A 25,750-nucleotide genomic window follows, 5' to 3' on the forward strand; every position below is an offset into this window, starting at 1 on the left:
ATCAGATGAATTGATTAACTGAGGCATCAGATGAATTGATTAACTGAGGCATCGATCATCAGATGAATTGATTACTGAGGCATCAGATGAATTGATTAACTGAGGCATCGATCATCAGATGAATTGATTAACTGAGGCATCAGATGAATTGATTAACTGAGGCATCGATCATCAGATGAATTGATTAACTGAGGCAGTGAACATGATGGCTTCAGCTCTGGCTCTACAGGTCTGACTGATCCACAGGAGGTTTTACTGATCCAGATCCAGATCTCATGTTGATGTCAGCTGGAAGTGGAGGACGTGAGGAGGTCTTCAAAAGGCAGACTCTGACTTTCAGTTCAGAGGAGATCGTGGATCTGTCGGGATCCTGTCCGTCCGGTTCAGTTCTTCAGTTCAGCCTCTCAGGAGGAAGTGAACCAGGTGTTGACTGTAAACAGGAAGCTCCTCCTCTGATGTGGTTTCACTGTGGTTTCTAATCTGGTTTGGAATGGCAGCTCCTGCTCCACCTGCCTGATGGAGGTGTGACGTGTTGTTGTGTCCATAATACTGATGAAACCAGCATCTGCTGAGTCTGAGCTGAACCACCACAGAGGACTGATGACCCCTCGCAACAGGTCACCGTGATGTCCACACACTTATGACCGTTGCAGTGGATGTCAGCTGAGTGGGCGTGGGCGGTCCTTCAGTGTGATCTGAGTGATCAATGCATCTTGGATGCATTCACACCTGTTTGTAGAGCTGTTCGCTTGTGATCAGATCATCTGAGAGGGATGTGAATGTCAGGTCTGAAGAGGGCCTTAGTGTGTGTGTGTGTGACCCAGATAAAGATGAGCCCAGAGCAGATAAATAAAAGATGAAGAGCTGACAGTCTGCAGGGTCCTACTGCCCCCCCCCACACACACACACACACACACACACACACACACACACATCTCTATCTCGATAATATTTCTGTAGTAATTCTATATTGTCTATCTCTGTAATATCTCTATAATAATTCTGTACTGTCTATCTCTATAATATTTTTATAATTCTTTTATACTGTCTCTCAATAATATCTCTATAATAATTCTATACTGTCTGTCTCTATGATAGCTTTGTATTTCTGGTTTTCTCTCCTCAGTCAAACCCTTCACCACCACAGTGAAGGACATGCGGCTGCACAGGGATGACTTTGAGATGCTGAAGGTGATTGGTCGAGGAGCTTTTGGAGAGGTAAGACTTCCTGTTGACCTCTGACCCCCACCACCGACCCCAGATCTGATCGACATTAAACAGAGACAAACTCCAACAAAGAGCGTTCATTGGCAGGTTTACCTGTGTTTATCAGTTACATCATCAAAACTCACCTGACTTCACTATGTACATTTACAAGATCATCACTGAATCCATCCATCCATCATGCATCCATCATCCATCCATCATCCATCCATCATCATCCATCACTGACATGTGGAGCTGTATAGATTTTGGTGTTGTTGACTCTCAGTTGTGCTCAGTGCTGTGTCTACACACACACACACACACACACATACACACAGGTGACGGTGTAGGTCAGTGAGAGCTGAACGTTTCATAGCTTCAGTCGTAGCTCTGACTAATCAAACCTTCCTCCATCATCATGTTCATCAAGGTTTAGATAACTGATCCACCAGCAGTTATATTCACACAGCATACGTGCTAACGTTGTAACGGTGAACTGATGTGAACGAGCTAAAGGAAGCCTCTCTGTGTGTGGACTTACAGCTGAGACAGCAGCAGATAGAGGAGATGACCTGGAGTGACCTTTGTTTTCTTCATTCAGCTTCATGTTATTAGAGTTCATACACAATGACTCTGCTGCTGTTATATTTGCTCTGATCCTGTTGTACATTTTATTGTTTTGAAGATAATAAGAACCAATATGAGGACCATTAAAGAACCAGGTGAGCTGTACTGTATTGAAGATCTAACTTTACATAACTACACCTGATGAGAGAAGCTCCACTGTCTCACCTGTGTTCAGCCTGAGGACATGTGACTATCAGGTGGGGCTGTATATGCCACAGTCTTGCTCTTCACAGATTTGGCCTCGTGGTCATGGCTGCTCTGTTGTTGTTTGGGAACTGAAGACAGACAGCAACTTCAGGCTTTAGTCTGAAGGCCTGTGACATCACAGGTTATAATGCTGACATCACAGGTTATAGAGCTGCACGATGGTGGCGTCCTGGTCACAGAGGATATGTTAGGACTTGATTCATATCCACTTTAAAGGAGCAGTGACTTAGTGGTTTCATCACCTACAGTAGATACTGCGTGTACACACTGACACACACACACACACACACACACACACACACACACACACATACACAGTGGACCCTGTTTACACAGTGAAGGAACAGTCTCCTCAGTAGAGACAGGAAGTTGTCCTGAACACAGCTTCCAGTAAAACACAGGAAGTCAGACATGAACAGGAAGCTCTGATTAACAGACTTCCTCCAGAGGACGAGCGGATCCTTCAGGCCGTCGTCTGTTCTGAGCAGTGGAAGCTGTTTGTGCTCTGCAGTCAGGTTCAGCCTGTCGAGGTTTTATATCAAACTGTTGGAGATCAACGTGAAGCAGCTTCAACGTCACAACTGCTCAGAGAGTTTGATTTCTGAGCTCTGAGCTCACCGTTTACACATCAGCAGCTGGACTGATGTGCAGCAGCTGGACTGATGTCTTTCTCAGTCTGTTTTATGAGGACCTTTTGGTTCAGACCCGTTTCCTGGAATTCATTTCACATCACCTGGCAGTGATGGTGGCTCTTTTAAGTCTTAACTTGTGCTCAGATCACTAAAATAATGTCAGAGACTTAAGGGCCGACTGCTCTCAGCAGATAACAGCCCTGACGGGAGCTTTCAGTCAGGTGTCATGGTCATCCTCCCGTAGAGAGCAGTGTGACGTGTCCTTTCAGAAGATAAAATTTAAATCTAATACTTTTTTGACTGCAGATGTTCACACATGTTAATTCTGTGAATGTAGACTGAAGCCTGATCTCACTGCACTCTTATTTTGAAATGAAGCCAAGTCAGTGGAGAGTTAGGTTGATTGGCTGAAGTAGGTGTGTTAGGACCCCTCTCGGCATGCACTGGGGCAGCAGTCTCCCTTAATGTTGCTGTGTTGTTACTGCTGTCAGTCCACCTGCTGAAGGTGAATGAGACACCACCTGTTGTGGCTCCACCCGTCTTTCAACACAGGTGTAGCTGAACTTTAGTGTGTGAGAATCTGCCGCAGCTCTGTTTGTATTTAGGCTTTCATTATGTTGTTATGTGTAGTGTTGGATCGAGTAAAGGTCGTTAAAGGTCACATGATGATTCTATGCCACCTGCGTGTTCTCATTTAAAGTCACACCAACACGTCACAAGACTCATCCTGAAATCCTGATCAGATGGCCATCAATAAACCTGCACCAGGGCAGGATTGGGTTTCAGGGCTTGTTGCTATGACAGCAGTCCCAGATGAATTTTTAAACCAGCTTGAAGATCTAACTATCTACCTACCTGACTGACCACCTAATTGACTAACTAACTAACTGACTAACTAACTACCTGACTGACTGACTGACACCATGTCAAAAGGCCCTTTTTAGGTCCTCACTGGTTGTCCGTGACACGTGTGTGTGTGTGTGTGTGTGTGTGTGTGTGTGTGTGTGTGTGTGTGTGTGTGTGTGTGTGTGTGTGTACACATTGTCCACATACCAGAGGAAAGGTGTGTCAGAGCCACAGCAGCTTGCTGCCTCAGGATATAAACACTCACTCACACACACACACACACACACACTGGTGTTACTGTACCTGTGAGGACAGTCCTCAGTGTGAGATTTGGCCCGGTCCTCACAAACACACAGAGACCAGATCACCTCAGAGTATAGGTGAAAACAGGTTCATGTTCAGGCTGTGCTCCAACAGGTGAGGTGGTAGTGAGCTCTGTGGGTGGAGTCCAGAACATGACCTGGGTTGAGAAGACAGGTATTTCACATCAAAACACACACCTAAGTCTGACTGTGGTTTCTGTCGGCCAATCAGATGCCTGGAAGCCTTACATACCTGGTAGAAAGTAATTTAACCCCCCCCCCCAAAACATTCTCCTTTTTAACCCCAGTTGACCCAGTATTGTCCTGTTTCATGGCCGAGGAAGGTAAATAGAGACAGACCCCCCTGTCTGTCCATCTGTGTGTGTGTGTGTGTTCAGGGTTAACCTCTCTCTCTCTCTCTCTCTCTCTCTCTCTCTCTCTCTCTCTCTCTCTCTCTCTCTCTCTCTCTCTCTCTCTCTCTCTCTCTCTATATATATATATATATATATATATATATATATATATATATATATATATATATATATATATATATATATATATATATATATATATATATATATATATATATATATATATATATCTCTCTCTATATCTCTATCTCTATCTATCTATCTATCTATCAGGTTGCCGTGGTAAAGATGAAGCACACAGAGAGAGTTTACGCCATGAAGATCCTCAACAAGTGGGAGATGTTAAAGAGAGCCGAGGTAACGTAGAATGTGACAGGTGTTAGCGTGTTGTGTTTACATGTAGCATGTGACAGGTGTTAGCGTGTTGTGTTTACATGTAGAATGTGACAGGTGTTAGCGTGTTGTGTTTACATGTAGCATGTGACAGGTGTTAGCGTGTTGTGTTTTACATGTTTACGTATTCCCTTCACAGACGGCTTGTTTCCGTGAGGAGCGTGACGTCCTGGTGAAAGGAGACAGTCAGTGGATCACAACTCTGCACTACGCCTTCCAGGACGACAACTACCTGGTTAGCACGACTAGTACTATTGTTACTGTTACTACTACTGCTGTTACTGTTACTAGTACTTCTGTGACCTCTACTAGTACTTCTGTTACCTCTACTAGTACTGTTGTTACTGTTACTCGTACTGTTGTTACCGTGATTAGTACTCCTGTTACTGTGACTAGTACTGCTGTTACTGTGACTAGTACTGCTGTTACTGTCACTAGTACCCCTGTTACTGTTACTAGCACTGCTGTTACCGTTACTAGTACTGCTGTTACTGTTACTAGTACAGTTGTTACCGTTACTTGTACTACTGTTACCGTTAGTAGTACTGTTGTTCCTGTTACTAGTAGTAACAGTGGTACAGTCAATGGTTCTGCACTGTTACTGGACCTGATAATTGATTACTGTGTTATTGATGAAATGTACTGCAGTACCTGCTGGTGATAACTGTAGTATATGTACCTGTGTACTGCAGTACCTGGTGATGGATTACTACGTAGGCGGGGATCTGCTGACTCTGCTCAGTAAGTTTGAGGATCGTCTTCCAGAGGACATGGCCAAGTTCTACGTCGCTGAGATGGTGCTGGCCATCCACTCCATCCACCAGCAGCACTACATCCACAGGTACTGGTTATACTGGTTATAATGGCTATACTGGTTACACTGGTTACACTGGTTACACTGGTTATACTGGTTACACTGGTTACACTGGTTACACTGGTTATACTGGCCATCCACTCCATCCTGATGTTGCTGAGTATGATGCAGGGTGGTGTGATGGCTTCAGTAGGATGGGGTCTCTGGTTTCCATGGTAGCCTCAGCAGGGCATGTTTTCTCTGTCTACGTTCTTCTGTTGTTGTGAAACGTCAACAGTCTGATCTGTGCAGCAGCAGCTGCCCCCTCCCCCTCTGGAGACCAGACATGAACATGAACAGAAGCAGGGCCCCACATGGAACTACGTTTGAGTTTATTACAGGTCAGAGGTCAGGTTCGCTGTCACCTTGTCAGGTACAGGTGTGCTGAAGTGGAATCACCTGGGTGGAGCTGAGACCTCTGCTGGTTTAGCTGCAAATACTCCTCCTGGACCTGGGAGTCTGGACTTGGCCTACTCTGTACTGAGAGGGTGTGTGTGAGTGTGTGTGTCTGTGTGTGTGTGTGCGTGAGCGTGTGTCAGAGGAAACGGTCTCTTCCTGGCATTAGTGTCCTCTGGGAAATGTAGTTATATCCTGTCCCTCCTCCACCTTCCTTCCTGCACAGATTTTGAAAGTTGGCCATTCCTGTCTGTGATGATCAGTTAATTGATCAAAAAATTGATTTTACCTCATGAACTCAGCCCTCAGATCAAACCTTACATGAGCAGCGTGTCAAGCAAAGCATGATGGGAAATGGGTGTGTTCAGTGGGATGGTCAGGGTGATGGATTCTGAGGAGCTGTGGTTGACACTGTGAACAACAAACCTGGACCAGTTTAAAACCTGATCCTGATGTCAAAGTGAGATCTGTCTGCTTTTGTTTTACAGGGACATTAAACCAGACAACGTTCTGCTGGACGTCAACGGTCACATCCGCCTCGCTGACTTCGGATCATGTCTCCGCATGATGGAGGATGGCACGGTAACATACACAGTCTGAGTGTCCGATGTACAGTTAAGCAAGTGCAGTTTTAAAGTCTGGGTCTCCAGGTCCAGTTCACAGGGTTTAACTGGGACCCGTTTGAATCTAGTTTAGTCAGTCGAGTTCTCGATCAACACGTTGAAGAATTTTCGTCCACGTGGTCTTGGTGCAGGTGCAGTCCTCGGTGGCCGTGGGCACTCCGGACTACATCTCCCCAGAGATCCTGCAGGCGATGGAGGACGGGATGGGCCGCTATGGACCAGAGTGTGACTGGTGGTCTCTGGGAGTCTGCATGTATGAGATGCTGTACGGAGAAACGCCATTCTACGCCGAGTCGCTGGTGGAGACCTACGGCAAGATCATGAACCATGAGGTGAGAGAAACCATAACCTGGTTCTGTCCTTGCGTGGATTCAGTCAGGTTTCAGTTTAACTGAAGAAGGTGTAGGTGAGACCTTCTGCTGGGGCAGAACGCAGACACACAGTAAACCAGGGACCTGGACAGTCCTCAGTCTGACAGGTGTGAAGAGGATCGGTTCAGGTTCTGCTCCTCCCCTTCTGCTGCTGTTTCCAGGTCATCTGTTGGTCTCCAGACTCACGTCCCACTTCCTCTTTTCTAAATCTGAGCTCGTCCCCAGGTGGACAGACGCCAGAGTCCTGCTCTCATTATCGCTGTCTCTCCTCGTCCTTCCTGCGTCCTCGTTACTCCCTTTACGCTGTGATTCTTCCTCTTTGTTTCTAGGAGCGTTTCCAGTTCCCCTCCCATGTGACCGATGTCTCAGAGGATGCCAAAGACCTGATCCAGCGCCTGCTTTGCTCAAGAGAACGTCGGCTCGGTCTGAACGGGATCTCCGACTTCAAGAGCCACCCGTTCTTCAGTGGGATCGACTGGGACAACATCCGGTCTGCAGAGGCCCCCTACATCCCCGACGTGTCCTCGCCCACCGACACCTCCAACTTTGATGTGGATGACGATGTCCTCAAGAACCCGGTGAGAATGGTACCCCATTGTAAACCATTCAGAGTCAAATTGTACCAGTGTTCCCAGTATACACCAGTTAGAGCAGCTCACTCACTGTGTGTCACAGCCATCAGCGGGGTCTGCTGTCTCAGGTCATGTCTCTTGGTCTTGGACCCGGCTTCTGGTCTCAGGCCTTGGTCTGGTCTTAACCCAGCTTGTGTTCCTCCTGCAGGACATTGGCCCTCCAGTGTCTCACACTGGTTTCACTGGTCAGCACCTCCCTTTTGTCGGCTTCACCTACACCACCGACAGCTGCTTCTCCGACCGCAGCTCTGTCAGCCGGGTGGGGCTCGGCCTCCGCCACGAGGAGGAGGAGGGGGGAGGAGGGGGAGGGCAGGAGGTGGAGGCGTTCGAGAGGAGGATCCGCCGACTGGAGCAGGAGAAGCAGGAGCTGAACCGCAGACTGCAGGGTGAGACAGATGTGTTTGACCTGCTGTATGCAATGCAGCAGTCAGTCCTCTGACCTCTGACCTCTGTCTGCTCCTGCAGAGTCCACTCAGGCCCTGCAGGCTCCAGCTCGAGGAGGAACTCTGACCCGGGACAAAGAGATCAAGAAACTGAACGAGGAGATCGAGCGTCTGAAGAAGAAGCTGGCAGGTCAGAGGGCAACCTGTTACCATGGTAACAGCACTGCAGATACACTCATACTGCAGTACATTCTGTGGTACATGTTGTCATGGTAACACCAGTAACAATATATATGTAGTACTGTTGCTTCTAGTACCAGTATTAGTACCAGTTCAACCATTAATTTGTTCAGGTTTTTAAGTCCCGCCCCTTTTCTGTCATAGACTCTGATAGGCTGGAGCACCAGCTGGAGGAGGCGGTCACACTCAGGCAGGACTACGAGAGCTCCGCCTCCAAACTGAAGACCCTGGAAAGGCAGGTGAAGACCCTGAGACAAGAGAAAGACGACGTCCACAAGGTAACTCCTGATGCACAGGAACACACCTTGACAGACAGGTGAAGACCCTGACGTTTGTAGAGGGAGAGGTGATGCAGAGAGACAGTGAAACACAGTCAGGTGTTTTAGTGGGTGAAACTGTAGATAAACTGTATATCCTCTCCTCCTCTGAGCAGCAGCTGTCCGACTCTCTGGAGCGCCTGAGGAGTCAGACCAAGGAGCTGAAGGAGGCGCACTCTCAGAGGAAGCTGGCCCTGCAGGAGTTCTCAGAGCTGTCGGAGAGGATGGCCGAGCTGCGCTCCTCCAAACAGCGTCTGTCCCGTCAGCTCCGGGACAAAGAAGAGGAGATGGATGTGCTTCTGCAGAAGATGGACACCATGAGACAGGAGATCCGCAAGACTGAGAAGAACCGCAAGGAGGTGAGGGAGTCCTGAGGGGGAGGAGGGGGAGGAGAGGAAGGAGTGGGAGGAGGGTTGGTCACCACTGACACCAGAGGGGAGACAGTTTAACACCAGGCCTCGACACACTCAGATATTTAAGGAGCGGTCTGACTTCTCTGACAGTGCTAGCTCTGTTGTACTAGTTCAGGGGTCGGCAACCTGCGGCTCCGGAGCCGCATGTGGCTCTTTCATCCCTCTGCTTCGGCTCCCTGTGGCTTTAGAAAATAAATAATGAGTATTTAATTTAAATTTATTTTATTTTAGTTTGTTAGTTTTTTAAATGTAATTCTAAATTTGAAGATTATGGTGATCTTGTAACATTAAAATAAAACGTGTTTAATTTTTTGTTGCTCAAAATATGCATCACAACTGCCAATGTGTGAAACCTGCCGGCACGCGATTTATTGAGTTTTTCGACCCCCGGTAATTTCGTTTTCTCTGTAGCAGTTCATTGATTTCATAAATGTAACACACTTTTTTTATACATAGCATAAAGGTAAAAAACGATATATATAGTGTTATCTTCATTTTAGATGTCAAAAGGGTTTTCTGGCTCCCGGTGTTTTCTTTTCTGTGGGAAACGGGTCCAAATGGCTCTTTGAGTGTTTAAGGTTGCCGACCCCTGTACTAGTTAGTTATTAGTTAGTAACCAGTTAGTAAGTGGTGAGTTTGTAGCCTCTGATCTTGCCTAACACACTGGATCACGTTTCAGTCAGTACTTGACTCTGCACTGATCTAATAGCTCATCATTAATAAATGTTATAGTTTCACGACCTGATAAAACTGCTTTTCTTCTTCTCTGCTCTGAAACAGTAGCCTACACAGGAAGTTGTGCTGTGTAGCCCCTGGCAGATACTGTTTTATAGCAGTGAAGAAGTGATTTCTGGTAAATAGTGTAGCGTTAGCCGTTAGCAAACCATCAGCAGTTTGTCAACATGTTACACTGGAAGGTCCCAACAGTAAAAAGACAAAGTGTCCAGTATGTAAGACTTTAATGTGGAGGAGTGGTTCATAGATTAATTTATTTATGACTGATTAGATCATAAAGATTCATTCATTCATTCATGTGTCTGTCTGTGTTTTACACAGAGTTTTAACCTGAGCCACACAACAACGACATCAGTCACATCACATCCACACAGGGTCTAGATCACAGCTGATGAATCTTTGTTGGTGCAGAGGAACCAGATGAGTTCTCGGTATCAGCTGATTCACAGGTTCAGGTTCTGGTGTCAGAACATCTCCAGTAGTTTCAGTACTTGTAAAACCAGTAGTATCAAACCAACCACTTTAATAAATAAGGGACATCTTTTGACTGATGAAAACCATAACATGAAGTTTAAAACTGGTAAGTGGCCCTTAAGTGGCGCCTTAATGAAATCTGCCTAAATACACAAGAGTAAAAGTAACAGATCATCACCAACTGGTTTGTAAGTGAGAACATTCATCTGAGCTCAACATCCACTTACTTGCTATTTTTGGAGCTTTCAACCACATCTCATGATCCTCATCAACACATTTCCTGAAACTGTAAGTTATTCTTTATTGATACAGATGTGGTTGAAAGCTGTGAAAAAATCAGTAAGAGGGCCTTGAGTTGAGATTAATTTGTGAACTTAAATGTGAATAACATGAAACATCAGAAAAGATAAACTGTCATTAAAAGTCATGTGAAGTCAGGGCTTTCAGTCTTCATCAGTGGAGGCAGCTGGATCAGACAGTTTCCATTTGTCCTGGAGTAACGTGATACAGAGGAAGACTGTGGGGCTCTGGACACCAGCATGTATGTACTGCAGTTCTCCCTGCTCTCCACTGGAGGGCGACACACTGTCGGCTCTGTGGCCAGAGGAGTTCAGGGCTCACGGTGGTGAAGGTTCCTCACCTGAGGAGCCATGTCAGAGTCTGAGCCATGATCAGAGCTAGTCTTCTCTCAGTGATGAGCTTCCTGTCTCATCTGATCCATAATTTTAGATTAATTCTCTTTAATCTGTCCAGATCTATAGGAACAATATCATCATAAAATACTCTAGACATAAATCTCATTTCACTGAATCCCCTCCCACTACACTAAACATTAATTCTCTCCTCCTCAATAATGTATGAAAATGACAAAGTGTCCACATCAGTAAACTGATGTGTGAATATCATTTACTCCGACTCTGATCACTTCTTTATTTTATTAATGACTATTTAATGGATCAACTTCCTCTGCTCGTGTTTTCCTTTCATGTTCTTTATTTCAACATTTCATCCTGTTTGTTTCTGTGGTTACAGGAGATTTATCGTCCATGTGTTACAAATCAAGTTGGTTTAAAAAAATCATGACCTCTCCTTCACTTCTGTCCTTCATCTCATGACATTTTCCATCGAGGTCGAGGAGACGAGGTCAGAGAGATGATTTTGACTTTTTGATCACAGCCCTGGTATGAGTGTGTCAGAGCCCCACCCCCGTGCCTATCATAGGCTGAAACTTTAGTTCTACCATATGACCAGCAGGGGGTGCCACCATGACGCTCTCAGTCACTGCCTGCGTCTTTGGAGGAGGGGAGCCCTTCAGAATAAAAGCCTTTTGTCTCTGTGTCTCTCAGCTGGAGGCTCAGCTGGACGATGTGAAGGCGGAGGCGTCGAAAGAGAGGAAGCTGAGGGAGCACAGCGAGGTTTACTCCAAACAGCTGGAGGTGGAACTGCAGAGCCTAAAGGTCAGAGGTCACATAGAAAGACTGTGACATCTTGCTTTCTCCTTCCTCCAGCCCCGAGCCCCCCACTACACCCTTCAGACACGCACCTGTGCAGGTTCAGCACAGGCCACACCCATCTATGAACACCTCTAAAACCTGGTCCTATAAAACCTGGTCTTTAAGTCTCAAAGGAATTTTAAATCGAAAGCAACTGGACTTGGTTATTTGTCTAGGAAGACGTTTCACCTCTCATCCAAGAGGCTTCATCAGTTCATGCCAGTCCCAGCCTGGTCAGATGCGATAACCAAGTCCAGTTGCTTTCGATTTAAAATTCCTTTGAGATACTATGACCTGGACAAATGAGAATATTCACAGGCTTCCTGGTCTTTAAGGTTCTCCTCTGCTTGAAGATCAGATGATTTGTTTCACTGTATCAGTGAAAACTAATCAGAGAATTGATCAACTGACAGATCAGAGCAGTCGTATCAATCACAGCTGATTATTTTCTTTATTGATGAAGCTGCTTGTCATTTCCTGTTCTTTGTTCTGTGGAGAACATTAACAAGTCCTTAGGGTCAGAGGTGAGGTCTTCAGATCTGACCTGAACCACTTCTGTTAAACAAATCTCATAAAGCTGCTGATTGATTTCTGATAATCAATTTATCCATGGAACGCTGTAGCTCCAGTCTCAATAAAATCCTGAGTGTAACCCCACAAAGACTGACGGACAAGGGGGTCGTTATGGTTCTGGTTCTGGTCCCAGTCTCAGCAGGGTCGGGGAGCAGCTGCAGGTGGGGTGGAGTCTCAACAGGAAGTGTCCCGTCTGAAGGCGGAGCTTGATAAGAAGGTCCTGTTCTACGAGGAGGAGCTGCTGAGGAGAGACTCGGCCCACTCCTCCGAGATCAAGAACCTTCGCAAAGACCTGCACGAGTCCGAGGGGGCACAGCTCACTGCCAACAAGGAGCTGCTGCAGCTCCGAGACAAGCTGGACAAGGCCAAGAGGGACAGGTGAGTCCTGAACCAGCTTTAAAAAGAGGGACAGGTGAGTCCTGAACCAGCTTTAAAAAGAGGGACAGGTGAGTCCTGAACCAAGCTTGTTTGTCCCCCTGCAGACAGATGGAGATGGATGAAGCCGTTGCAGCTCTGAAGGAGAAATATGAACGAGAGAAAAACCTGCTGACAGAAGAAAACCGTAAACTGACGGCAGAGACCGACAAGGTGACGACGCTACTGTTACTATAGTAACGCTACTGTTACCACATCAGTGCCGTGTGTCGTACTGTCGCAGGGTAAAAGTGACCCCCCCCCCCATCTCTTTCTCTCTCTCTCGCCCCCCACCCCACCCCCCAGCTCTGTTCGTTTGTGGACAAACTGACGGCTCAGAACCGTCAGCTGGAGGACGACCTTCAGGACTTGTCGTCTAAGAAGGAGAGTGTGGCTCACTGGGAGGCTCAGATTGCAGAGATCATCCAGTGGTGAGTGGGACCGTCAGAACCAGGACCACTGGGGAGGGGCGGGGGGGCGCGCTGGGGGACGCTCTGTGCTCAACAGTGTGATTGCTGTGTTCAGGGTGAGTGATGAGAAGGACGCCCGAGGTTATCTTCAGGCTCTGGCCACCAAGATGACGGAGGAGCTGGAGACGCTGCGCAGCTCCAGTCTGGGAACCAGACCTCTGGTAACACACTCAGTGAAACACACACACACAACCAGTTCACAACCCAGTGTCAGCAGCAGGGATGACACAGGCCCTGAAAACCCGGAGAACCTGGACTTCACTAAGGAAAGGACGAGAGCCCTGGAGAATCCTGGAAAATCTCAGAAAATCCTGGAGAGTGAGAAGAGGAAGTTGTGAACAAAGAGCTGATATCACATGACTGTTACCTGTTACTTGGTCTGTTCTGATATGAAACTGATGATTGGATTATTGTCCATAATGAGTCTCTGGAGGGCTTTTATTGTGAAAGAGATGGAGGAAGTGTAGGGTGTGTTTACCTGCTTCCACCAGTGAGGTGGAACAAAAGCTCCACCCCCTGTCTGAGAGTATACAGTTTGTATTGTTCAGTCATACTGTAGTTGTGTGTGTGTGTGTGTGTGTGTGTGTGTGTGTGTGTGTGTGTGTGTTACCTCTGTGTTGATTGTTCTTTTAACTTGTTACCTCAGCCTGAGTCAGGAGTGGCCACACCTGCTAGGAAGCCCTGGCCTCCTATTGGTGGAGACAGGAGGGTGAGTGCATCCGTCACCACTTCCAGCCAATCAGGATTCACTCTGACTCATAATGGACACAGTTTAAGATGCTTGCATGGCTACTGGCTCTCATGTCTGTCACTCATAACCAACCTCCAGAGATGCTCCAGGAGTCCTTGATCAGGTGGTCAATGGGGGGTGTCTTGAGTCTTTGAGTCCATGCGACCTGATTAATTCTGTGTGGATGAAGAGTAAATACTCCATTGTCCTCAGTCCTGAAGAATCCAGTCTAAAGAGGACTCACGGGGTTTTAAGGGATATCTGCAGGGTTCTTGAGGTAGTTCCAGGCTCAGTCCTGAACGCAGGGATTTTGTTGGGGTCATGTGTAATCATGGGTTCTTAACAAAGATTTTAGGGGTCCCTGAGCTAGTTATGAGGTTTAGAGTTATCCAGAGTGTAGGGATCCTGCTAGTCCTTCAGGTTGTGGTCATAGTTCTTGAAGGAGAAGCAGATTTTGAGTTGGATTTTAAGAACTTTGGCGTCTGACTGTTCTTCATGGTGGTCCAGATAGTTTTCATGGGATCTTTAAAATGGATCTGGGGCTCCTGAAGGTAGTCCGGATGTCTTGGACTGATCGAGGGATCATGTAGGTGTCCCAGTATTCCTTCAAGTAGGGCTTGGTCTTAGCTGTTTTCAAATGGTCTAGTGTGGTACTCAAGGGCCCCTCAAGGAGTTCCAGAGGTCCTTGAGAGTGTTCTGGGGGTCCTTAAGAGTGTTCAAGGGGCTTTCTGTTTTCTTAAAAGGGGATTTAAAGGGAACTTGAGGCAGTTCCAGGGGGAACGGGTCAGTCTTTGAGGTCTCTGGTTTACCTTGAGGGAGGAGTCCCATCTGATGATGTCATGTCACCCAGCAGCAGCATCATTCATCGTCTCACAGGGTCAGATACCATAGTCACATGACTCTGTGTTTGGGCTGTTCTGATTGGTTGGCTGTTCCATCTGTTACTGTCTGTAAGTGGACAGTTAATAATCAGTGTTGTCGCCATGGTAACCTGCAGACTGATTTGGGCTCTGACACAGAATAGAGGTTAACCAGGACTCGACCGCGGTCTCTGTGCCCCCCCAGGACCCCCTGTGGAAGGTGCGGCGCAGTCAGAAGTTGGACATGTCGGCTCGTCTGGAGCTGCAGTCAGCTCTGGACGCGGAGATCAGAGCTAAACAGCTGGTTCAGGAGGAGCTGCGCAAAGTCAAAGCTGCCAACATCAACCTGGAGAGGTCAGAGGTCACACACACAGACTCTCTCCCTTTACCTGTCTCCCTCTGTCTCACCTGTCTGACCTCTCTGACCTGTCTGCAGTAAGCTGAAGGAGTCAGAGGAGAGGAGCAGGGAGATGGGGGAGCAGGTGGAGAATCTGAAGAAGGAGATGGAGGAGAGTCGTTCCCGCTCTGACAAAGGTGAGACTAACCAGTAACACCTCCCACCCTCAGGTGGTCACTACAGCACCAACTGTGGGTTAATCCGCCATCCAAATTAGTCCCCACACAGGTGCCCTGTCCCCTCCTGTCTCCTCCTGTCTGCTCCTGTTTCCTCCTGTCTCCTCCTCTTTCCTTCTGTCTCCTCTTGTCTCCTGTCTCATCCTGTCTCCTCCCGTTTCCTTCATCTCCTCCTGTTTCATCCTGTCTCCCCTAGTCTCCTCCTGTCTGCTTCTGTTTCCACCTGTCTCCTCCTGTTTCCTCTTGTCTTCCCCTGTCTCCTCTTATCTCTTCACGTCTCCTCCCATCTCCTCCTGCCTCCTCCCGTCTCTTCCCGTCTCCTCCTGTTTCCTCCTGCCTCCTTCTGTCTCCTGTCTTCTCCTGTTTCCTTCTGTCTCCTGTCTCCCCCAGTCTCCTCCTGTCCCCCTCTCTCTCGTCTCCTGTCTCCTCCTGTCTCCTCTCTGGTCTCCTATCTCCTCCCGTCTCCTCCCTCTTCCCGTCTCCTCCCGTCTCAGACAGGTTAAAAATCGTAGATTGAAATGGAGGCGTGAAGGACACCGAAGTTTTAGGTTCTGGTGTTTGATGATGTTTGATGTCGAGCAGAAAACGGTGGTTATGTATTTGACCTTTGTGTCTCGCTGCAGGTCTGAAGCTTCCAGACTTCCACGACTCCATCTTTGAATATTTCAACACGTCTCCTCTGGCTCCAGACCTCACCTTCAGAGTGAGTCACCTGTCTGTCTGTTTATTATCGTCCTTATTCCCCCGGTTTCTTTGATTCTTCTGGACATGATACATGTTTTTTTTTATTTTTCTTACCAAACAGGAAGTCAGCCATTTTGGATTTTGTGTGTCAATTTTCATTTTGCAAACACATTTTTCAGGCTGTTAGGATGCACAAAAACCCGTGTTTGAATTAGTCAGTATCTGAGCTGGACAGCGCCCCCTGGTTTCTGTTAGCTGCTTGAAAACTCACACACCTTCACTCATGGACTGGCAAAATTACAGCTTTGATTTAATACAGTGTTTTCTAACTCTGAGGGTCTGAGTCCTGTGACAGGTGTATCACCTCCACCTGACAAGTTGTTTTCATCCAGGTCAGCACCTTTACACCAAAGTTACTGAACCAAACCCGGTGGAGGGGTGGAGCCTATGAATCTGTATTTTATACTCTGACGTCTGGTGCATGATGTTTTACGTTGTGAGGACCTGGTCCAACCTCAGACTGGTTCTGTCCTCAGTGTGGTTCTGGTTCTGGTTCTGTCCTCAGTCTGGTTCTGGTTCTGTCCTCAGTCTGCTGGTTTAAGGAGACAAATTACAAACCTTTATCAAGTATCAATGTGTGACATGGATAAAATATTGCACTTGTTCAGTTATGAACCCAAAACAAACTGAGCACTGGGTCACATGATGATGATGTCACGCAGTTTTCTCAGGTGTAAAAGTTGTTTTGTTTCTCTCTGTGACATCAAGGCCTCAGTTTGCTCCGCCTCCTCACTGCTTGCTCTCTGTGAGGAAGTAAGGTCACCACATGGTTACCCACAATCTTCTGCAGCAGCTAGTCAATCGTAGGGGTTAGCATGTTGCTAATAGCTGGCTCCTAGTCATAACCAGGCTGCGTTCAAAAAGTCTTTCTGCTCAGGAAGGTTCCTAACTGGACAAGACCTGAAGCATCTGAGCGGCAGCCATGATCAGAGCTGTTCAAACTCTCTAAATGACATTTAAAGCATCATCATCACAACATCATCATAAAATATTATAGACATACACCGAATCCCCTCCCATTGTGTAAAGATCTAAAAATCAGTTTATTTAATTATTATTTAATGGACCAACTTCCCCTGCTCTTGTTTTCCTGTCATGTTTCTTATTTCATCCTGTTTGTTTCTATGGTTAAAGGAGGATTTATTGTCCATGTGTTATAAATAAAGATGGTGTAAAAAAGTCTGGTATAAGTTCAGTCAGATTCTCTCCACACCGCCATTCTCTTTTCCGAAGTCCTTATGACCTCTCCTTTTCTTCTGAGAAGTGGTAAGGAAAGGAGATTATTTAGACTTTTCGACCACGGCCCTAGACTCCATGGTGAGGCGACCTAGAGTAGTGACCTTCAACCTCTGTGACCTCAGCAGCTGATTTGATTGGCTCACAGGAACATAGGTCACCATCCTGTGACATCACAGTGGTGGTGGACATCGTGACCCACACTGTTTTCTACTGTCTTCAGTCATCAGTAACATTTACTGTCGTGAGGTTGGGCTGCATTAATGATTATTTCTTTTATTGATCGTTTTCTGGTTGAATCGCTTCTTTTCTAAAATGCCAGTCCCAGTTTCAGTGTGACGTCTTCAGATGTAAACAGTCCAAAACACATACAACATACTGAGTTCAGTATCACAGAAGAGACTCACTTTAACATTATATGTGTGAAACCAGAGTCTGACTTGAGTGATGATACATTCATGATCATCATAATTTAATCTCTCCTCGTTGTGTTTGTGGATCATGAACACACACGTCTATCACTGCTGTTGAGATCAGCTTCTCTCTGATGTCACAACCTCACAGACGGATGTTTTCCTGATCTGGACTAAGAGACAAACTGATGTAGATGTTTGTTGATGTTTGTTCATGTTTGACCTGCAGACCACAGACATAGACCCCACTCCTCAGAAGTCAGAGACCACCTCCCCCTCCCCCTCCACCACTTCCGAACATGAGGTCAGTCTCGCACACAGGTCGCCTGTTCATGTAAATTCCCGTGTTATATGTGACGGTTTGTTCATCAGAGTCGTTGTCTGTTTGTGTCCACAGGAAGTTAAAGGAGCATTAGTCCCATCAAGCCCCTCCTCAACCTACCAGAGCACAGCACTGACCACACCAAAGGTATGCCAGTTTCCCCAGGTGTGATGTTACCTGTGGGGGGAGAATGATAATGCAGTATAATGCAGAGTTATAGGTGGAGTTTGTCAGGATGTCACGTGATGAACTCTTCATGAACATCATGTATGTTTGATGTTTGTGTTTTCAGCCCAAAGCTCACCAGCTGAGCATCAAGACCTTCTCCAGTCCCACTCAGTGCACACACTGCACCTCACTGATGGTCGGACTCATCAGACAGGGATACGCCTGTGAAGGTACACAACATTAACACACACCGACACAAGACGGTGAGCTGCCCCTGCCTCTGCCATCCAGCACCACCAATGTTCTGTATTTTAATTGGACAGCAGCAGCACAGCTGGTTGGAGCTCAGAGCAGAGGACAAGTTTGCAGTGTGACACAATTAATGGTTCAAGTTTAAGTAACGTTATAGACGTTGTTTATCAAGCTTTGGCCAGGTCAAACCAGGTTTTTTTAAATACCCAGATCTGATTCTGTCATGTCTAAAGAGAAGGTTCCCCTCAGTCTACGTCTCCACGTCTCTCTGCAGTGTGTTCCTTCATCTGCCATGTTTCCTGTAAAGACTACGCCCCCCTGGTCTGTCCAATCCCAGCAGAGCAGGCCAAGAGGCCTCAGGGCATCGATGTCCAGCGAGGCATTGGCACTGCCTACAAGGGCTATGTCAGGGTAAGAGCACCAGTGAAGTACCGACACAGTGGTTCCACAGCGGTTCTTCAGTGGTTCCATGGTGGTTCCACAGAACCAGACTCACATGTTGCTGTGTCCCTGTCAAGATTCCGAAGCCCAGTGGGGTGAAGAAGGGCTGGCAGCGAGCGTTCGCCGTGGTATCTGACTGTAAACTGTTTCTCTACGATATCCCAGAAGGAAAGTCCACCCAGCCAGGAGTGGTGGCCAGTCTGGTCCTCGACCTCAGGTAACCTGTCCGTAAACTCACCTCATGTCAGTAAGTCTGAGGTAGTCTCGGGCCTTTCAGTCAAGTTCAGGGTTCTTTGAGAAGATATGGGGTTCTTTGAGAAGGTATGGGGTTCTTTGAGAAGGTTCGGGGTTCTTTGAGAAGATATGGGGTTCTTTGAGAAGGTATGGGGTTCTTTGAGAAGGTTCAGGGTTCTTTGAGAAGGTTCGGGATTCTTTGAGAAGGTATGGGGTTCATTGAGAAGGTATGGGGTTCTTTGAGAAGGTTCGGGGTTCTTTGAGAAGCTTTGGGGTTCTTTGAGAAGGTTCGGGGTTCAGAGTAGTCTTGAACTATCAGGTGGTCTAAACAATATTGGTCAGTTTTGAGAAGATCAGGTGGTTTTTGAAAAAGTTTTTCTTGTGGTTTCTCAGTGGAGTTTAACAGTGAATTTGATTCCAGTTCATCTCCTGTGATTTGAAACAGATTTGATGTTTGACAGATAAGATGTTCCTGTGTATCTTCTGTTTCAGAGATGAGGAGTTTTCCGTCAGCTCTGTGTTAGCGTCAGATGTGATCCACGCCACCAGGAAGGACATCCCCTGCATCTTCAGGGTAGGACACCTCTTCCCCTCTGACCCCTCCCTGTCTCACCTCTCAATTATGGTCTGTCCTGATTTGTGGTCGTTGTCATGATCAGGTGACGTCATCGCAGCTGATCTCACAGCTCTCCTCGGTTTCTCTGCTGGTCCTGGCGGAGAGTGAGGTGGAGAAGAGGAAGTGGGTACGGATCCTGGAGGGTCTGCAGAGCATCTTGACTAAGAACTTGCTGAAGAGCCAGCAGGTCCACGTTCTGCATGAGGCCTACGACGCTTCGCTCCCTGTCATTAAGACCACGCTGTCAGCCACAGTGCTCGGTCAGTGACCCTCATCCACAACACAATTACAACAGTTTAAATGTGTGTGTGTCTGTGTGTGTCTGTCTCTGTATGTATGTGCAATAAAATTAAAAAATATAATTGAATGTGAGGTAATGGACAGTTACGTCCTTCAAGTCACAAAGAGCGACAGAAGAGCTGAGCTCAGTGTTACGTCACTATTAAAAGGTTGTGGTACGAAGAACCTTGAAGTCACTTATTCTCAGTGAGAGAACATGTCTGAGCATCATCAGTAATCAACCTCAATACGACGGTTCAACTGAATCTGGAGCATGTCCCCATAGACCAGAACGGGCAGGAAAACAGAGTCAAGGATCCTTCCTGGAGATCAAGGAAAAACAGATTCAAGGATCCTTCCTGGAGATCAAGGAAAAACAGATTCAAGGATCCTTCCTGGAGATCAAGGAAAAACAGATTCTGTATAAAAAGCAAATCTGATGTCATAGTTTGCCTCGAGGCTGCTGACATGGAATTGAAGTGTGTGTTAATCATGAAGCCAGACGCTGCAACTCAATGACAGTAGAGATGCAGGTGACAGCCAACTGTTTTGGGATTTAGAGAAAACCATGACCATGGCTGTATTTGCCTGAAGGGGCAGCTTCAGACTGGACAGTGTTGCAGTGGAAAAAAGAATCTGTAGTGTTGAACAGTCAGCAGCACAATATTCAATTCAATTCAATTCAATTTTATTTGTATAGCGCCAAATCATAATATACATTATCTCAAGGCACTTTACAGGGTAAGGTCAAGACCTTACATTGTTACAGAGAAAAAACCCAACAGTTCCCACAACGAGCAAGCGCTTGGCGACAGGGGGGAGGAAAAACTCCCTTTTAACAGGAAGAAACCTCCAACAGAACCGGGCTCGGGGTGGGTGGCCGTCTGCCTCGACCGGTTGGGTTTAGGAGAAGGTAAAAAGAGGGGGTGGGGGGAGGAGAGGGGAGAGAAGAGAGAGAGAGAGAGAGAGACCAGGAACAGTTGTGTAGGTAATGGTGTTATCAATAATAATGACAGATAACAGTGGTTAATAGTAAAGATGAGTAGTGGTGGACCTGGATCCTGCTGCTCCCGAGGCAGAGATACCTGCAGAATGAGGACAGAGAGAGGGAGAGAGAGGAGAAGCACAAACTACGGGAGAGAAAAAAATACAAAGTTAATGGCATGAAGTCATCGAGAGAGGGAGAGAGACAGAAATAGAGAGAGAGCGCCCAGTGAATCATGGGAATCCCCCAGTAGTCTAGCTCTATAGCAGCATAACTAAGGGATGGGTCAGGACATACCCGAGCCAGCCCTAACTATAAGCTTTACTAAACAGGACAGTTTTAAGCCTGATCTTGAAGGTAGAGAGGGTGTCTGCCTCCCGAACCCTCACTGGGAGCTGGTTCCACAGGAGAGGAGCCTGATAGCTGAAGGCTCTGCCCCCATTCTACTCTTACAAACTCTGGGAACCACAAGTTGACCTGCATTTAGAGAGCGAAGTGTCCTATTGGGAAAATAGGGAACTATAAGCTCTTCAAGGTACGATGGTGCCTGACCATTAATGGCTTTGTAGGTGAGGAGGAGGATTTTAAATTCTATCCTGGATTTTACAGGGAGCCAATGCAGAGAAGCTAACACAGGAGAGATGTGATCTCGTTTCCTAGTTCCTGTCAGTACTCGTGCTGCCGCATTTTGGATCAATTGGAGGCTTTTTACTGAATTTTTGGGACATCCTGACAATAAAGAGTTACAGTAGTCCAGTCTTGAGGTAACAAATGCATGAACTAGTTTTTCAGCATCCTTTAGACACAGAATGGGTCTGATTTTAGCAATATTGCGCAGGTGGAAGAAGGCTGTCCTAGAGACTTGCTTTATATGTGAAGTAAAGGACAAGTCCTGGTCAAAAATGACACCAAGGTTTCTGACTGTAGCACTGGAGGCCAAGGTGATGTCATCCAGAGTCAGTATATTATCACATAGTGTATCTCTGAGGTGTTTTGGGCCAATTACAATAACTTCAGTTTTGTCTGAATTTAAGAGTAAGAAATTACTGGTCATCCAGGTTTTTATGTCCTTAAGACACACCTGAAGCCTGGCTACCTGGTTAGTCTCACCTGGCTTCATGGATAAGTACAGCTGGGTGTCATCTGCGTAATATGGGTGGGGAACATCTTTCCTTCAAGGGACATAGTGAATTGTTGAACTTGTATCACACTGACCGCTCTAATGTGATGACTGGAAATGCTTCTCTTTGGCGAGGTGTCTGATGTCAGATGGTAGTGATGATGATGATGATGATGTCACTCGCAGCTGGGTTTACAGGTTTGGGTCAGTCAGTCTTGAGCAGAACTGGTACAGAGATGAAAACCTCAGGACATAGACTTTATAGAACTGGATCAGAGCGAGGTCATTGTCCCTTTGAGCTGCTCGTTCCTTGATTTCATGTTGTAGGTTGTCAGGCACATTAGCCTCTTGCTGAGGGAACTCACCAGCATGTCCAGATGTCATAGCTTATGTTGTCATAGTCAGCTGTTTAGTTGCATGGCATGTGCTTGGCAACCCTGCCCTCGTATCAAATTTTTTGTGTGGCAGTGAAAAAACACACAAAAAATGGCGTGGTGGGTGGTATTTGTTATGTCTGTTTCATCACAGGCTAGAGAGAAGAGCTGGAAGTTTGTTGCGGTGTCCTTCAGTGTTTTTTCAGTATCAGTAATCCACTCTGCGACGGTTCTTTAAGACAAACTGACACTTTGGACCGATTGTACTTTGTCTGGTGCTGAGATTTCAGCCTCTTAGCTCTTAGCTTGTTCACCAATAGTATAATTGTCTCTGTCTTACAGTGTCTCTGTCACAGTGTGGTCCTGTGAAAGCTGCACCCAAACGCTGCCAAAGAGTCTTAACTTTTTTCAAGTGCATTTGTTCTTTCAGCTCCTCCAGTTTAGCATGTTTCCAGCTGTAATGATGCTCCAGTTTGGTCTTTTTCATCACTGCACACTGCCACTGTGTAGGGGCCCTGTTTATTTGATATGGACAATGTAATTTAATAAAAGAGTATGAAACTAATGTGAGTTGATAGCTATTGCTAATTCAGGCTTTTACATTTAGATTTCAACCAAGACAGTCAATTTTCACTATCATAAAACTACAGTACACCACAGATATACAAGTAGAGTAAAATACCATACTGAAATTCATCAACTGTGATAGTCTAAGAAGAGATAACAACACCAAAAAGAACACAAAACAAGCAATACAATTGATACTATACAATTAGCTGAAAATATACAGATGTACAGTCTAATAAGAGACAACAACAGCACCACAAACAGACAAATAGTCAATCAAAAACAACTAAAAATAGAGACAGTAACATAGAAATGGGGAAAGCTGTGATTTGCTTTTAGCAGCATTTATCCTTTGTTGTGAAGGAATTTACAGTGCATCCGGAAAGTATTCACAGCGCTTCACTTTTTCCACATTTTGTTATGTTACAGCCTTATTCCAAAATGGATTACATTCCTTTTTTTACCTCAAAATTCTACACACAATGACAAAGTGAAAAAAGTTCACAGCCTTTGCTCAATACGTTGTTGAAGCACCTTTGGCAGCAGTTACAGCCTCAAGTCTTTTTGAGTATGATGCTACAAGCTTGGCACACCTATTTTTGGGCAGTTTCTCCCATTCTTCTTTGCAGAACTTCTCAAGCTCCATCAGATTGGATGGGGAGCGTCGGTGCACAGCCATTTTCAGATCTCTCCAGAGATGTTCAATCAGGTTCAAGTCTGGGCTCTGGCTGGGCCACTCAAGGACATTCACAGAGTTGTCTCGAAGCCAGTCCTTTGTTATCTTGGCTGTGTGTTTAGGGTCGTTGTCCTGTTGGAAGATGAACCTTAGCCCTAGTCCAAGGTCATCGGACATCATCAAGGATGTCTCTGTACATTGCTGCATTCATCTTTCCCTCAACCCTGACTAGTCTCTTGCTGCTGAAAAACATCCCCACAGCATGATGCTGCCACCACCATGCTTCACTGTAGGGATGGTATTGGCCAGGTGATGAGCGGTGCCTGGTTTCCTCCAGACATGATGCTTGGCATTCAGGCCAAAGAGTTCAATCTTTGTTTCATCAGACCAGAGAATTTTGTTTCTCATGGTCTGAGAGTCCTTCAGGTGCCTTTTGGCAAACCCCAGGTGGGCTGTCATGTGCCTTTTACTGAGGAGTGGCTCCGTCTGGCCACTCTACCATACAGGCCTGATTGGTGGAGTCCTGCAGAAATGGTTGTCCTTCTGGAAGGTTCTCCTCTCTCCACAGAGCAGTGCTGGAGCACTGTCGGGTTCTTGGTCACCTCCCTGACTAAGGCCCTTCTGCCCCAATTGCTCAGATTGGCCAGGCAGCCAGCTCTAGGAAGAGTCTTGGTGGTTCCAAACTTCTTCCATTTACAGATGATGGAGGCCACTGTGCTCATTGGGACCTTCAATGCTGCAGGAATTTTTCTGTACCCTTCCCCAGATCTGTGCCTAGATACAAACCTGTCTCGGAGGTCTACAGACAATTCCTTGGACTTCATGGCTTGGTTTGTACTCTGACATGCACTGTCAACTATGGCACCTTTATAGACAGGTGTGTGCCTTTCCAAATCATGTCCAATCAACTAAATTTACCACAGCTGGATTCCAATCAAGTTGTAGAAACATCTGAACGATGATCAGTGGAAACAGGATGCACCTGAGCTCAATTTTGAGTGTCATGGCAAAGGCTCTGAATACTTATGTACATGTGATTTTTTTGGTTTTTATTTTTAATATATTTGCAAAAATTTCAAGCAAACTTTTTTCACTTTGTCATTATGGGGTATTGTGTGTAGAATTTTAAGGTAAAAAATGAATGTAATCAATTTTGGAATAAGGCTGTAACATAACAAAATGTGGAAAAAGTGAAGCGATGTGAATACTTTCCGGATGCACTGTATATCTGGAGTTATTTTGGTTTCAGGTGGTGATGTGTTCCCCAGTTGCCAGCCCTGTGTGGAGACAGCTGATTGTCCAAATTTTGTTCTACAGTGTGGTATTTTGCAGTTGACATTCACCGCACTCCTAGTTCCAGTGTGCTGCCTTTGATTATGTCTGCAGAGAGACTCTGGGGCTAAACTGTTGATACATTCATGAAAAATAAAGATGAATAAAGCTCTTAAAACAAAGTAGATTGTATCTTTGCAGTATATGACAGATATCATCAGACAGGCCTCTAGTCCAAAACTTTCAGTGTCTGATTGTATTGGTATTGGTTTGACTAAAGGTGGTGACGCTTGAGCCCACACTGTCATGCAATATGAAAAATGAGAAAAAATCATAAAGTCAAACTATAGAGTGTAACTGTGCTGCTTGAGAATAAAAGGTATATAGTGTCTAATTAATTTGAAGGAAATAAGGTTGGTCTTCATTGTTTTGAGATCTTCTTTACATGTTTATCAAATCTCAGTTGTGGATCTAAGATTATTCCTAAGAACTTAAAGTCATTGACCTCCTTCCTCTATTTCTTCATTCTGTGACTTGATTTAAAGTTTTCAGGTGAGCCCTATTTTCTAATGGAGAAGCACATGGAAACTGTGGCGAGTCATTTATAAACAAACTAAAGAGCAGTGGACCCACAATTGAACCTTGGGGGATTCCCCTCAATTTTGACACAAACTGCCCCCACAACATTGCCCCCGTCCAAGGCACGCTTAACATTTGAAATAACCATGTGCAGTTTCTGGAATATTTTGTTCTGAATCCAAATTGTTGTGGATGGAGCAGTTGATTGGTCTTTAGGTAGTCGACTAACCTTCTCAAGCACCTTTTACAGGACAGTGAGAATAGAAATGGGCTGATAGTTGAGTATGAGATCAATATCCCGTGCTTTGACGACTGGTGTAATGACTGCCCTTTTCCAG

General features: G+C 46.0%; 1 protein-coding gene across 8 annotated transcripts in view; it reads left to right on the top strand.

Moving 5' to 3' along the window:
• The window catches only part of cdc42bpb (CDC42 binding protein kinase beta (DMPK-like)), a 33,613-nt gene that overhangs the window by 2,186 nt on the left and 5,677 nt on the right, over nucleotides 1-25,750 (top strand). For 3 of the 8 annotated variants that reach the window (XR_011686446.1, XM_071467381.1, XM_071467386.1), the window contains exons 2-28: nucleotides 1,127-1,218; nucleotides 4,465-4,548; nucleotides 4,724-4,819; nucleotides 5,277-5,425; nucleotides 6,322-6,415; nucleotides 6,588-6,788; nucleotides 7,157-7,405; nucleotides 7,608-7,845; nucleotides 7,925-8,056; nucleotides 8,227-8,360; nucleotides 8,516-8,758; nucleotides 11,368-11,478; nucleotides 12,221-12,465; nucleotides 12,570-12,675; nucleotides 12,808-12,932; nucleotides 13,027-13,132; nucleotides 13,618-13,680; nucleotides 14,767-14,915; nucleotides 14,998-15,095; nucleotides 15,758-15,837; nucleotides 17,757-17,831; nucleotides 17,925-17,996; nucleotides 18,142-18,247; nucleotides 18,544-18,680; nucleotides 18,788-18,927; nucleotides 19,437-19,518; nucleotides 19,604-19,820. Coding sequence is in view for 7 of the 8 variants with exons in the window: in XM_071467381.1 (XP_071323482.1) it covers nucleotides 1,127-1,218; nucleotides 4,465-4,548; nucleotides 4,724-4,819; nucleotides 5,277-5,425; nucleotides 6,322-6,415; nucleotides 6,588-6,788; nucleotides 7,157-7,405; nucleotides 7,608-7,845; nucleotides 7,925-8,056; nucleotides 8,227-8,360; nucleotides 8,516-8,758; nucleotides 11,368-11,478; nucleotides 12,221-12,465; nucleotides 12,570-12,675; nucleotides 12,808-12,932; nucleotides 13,027-13,132; nucleotides 13,618-13,680; nucleotides 14,767-14,915; nucleotides 14,998-15,095; nucleotides 15,758-15,837; nucleotides 17,757-17,831; nucleotides 17,925-17,996; nucleotides 18,142-18,247; nucleotides 18,544-18,680; nucleotides 18,788-18,927; nucleotides 19,437-19,518; nucleotides 19,604-19,820 (3,624 nt within the window). In the remaining variant the exon portion in view is untranslated. The remainder of the gene's footprint in view (nucleotides 1-1,126; nucleotides 1,219-4,464; nucleotides 4,549-4,723; nucleotides 4,820-5,276; nucleotides 5,426-6,321; nucleotides 6,416-6,587; nucleotides 6,789-7,156; nucleotides 7,406-7,607; nucleotides 7,846-7,924; nucleotides 8,057-8,226; nucleotides 8,361-8,515; nucleotides 8,759-11,367; nucleotides 11,479-12,220; nucleotides 12,466-12,569; nucleotides 12,676-12,807; nucleotides 12,933-13,026; nucleotides 13,133-13,617; nucleotides 13,681-14,766; nucleotides 14,916-14,997; nucleotides 15,096-15,757; nucleotides 15,838-17,756; nucleotides 17,832-17,924; nucleotides 17,997-18,141; nucleotides 18,248-18,543; nucleotides 18,681-18,787; nucleotides 18,928-19,436; nucleotides 19,519-19,603; nucleotides 19,821-25,750) is intronic. The other 5 variants (XM_071467385.1, XM_071467388.1, XM_071467383.1 and 2 more) reach the window with 4 other exon arrangements.

The sequence above is a fragment of the Trachinotus anak genome, unplaced genomic scaffold (assembly GCF_046630095.1).
Source record: "Trachinotus anak isolate AG129_WGS33_773 ecotype Australia unplaced genomic scaffold, CSIRO_AGI_Tana_v1 ptg000031l, whole genome shotgun sequence".
NCBI lineage: Eukaryota > Metazoa > Chordata > Actinopteri > Carangiformes > Carangidae > Trachinotus > Trachinotus anak.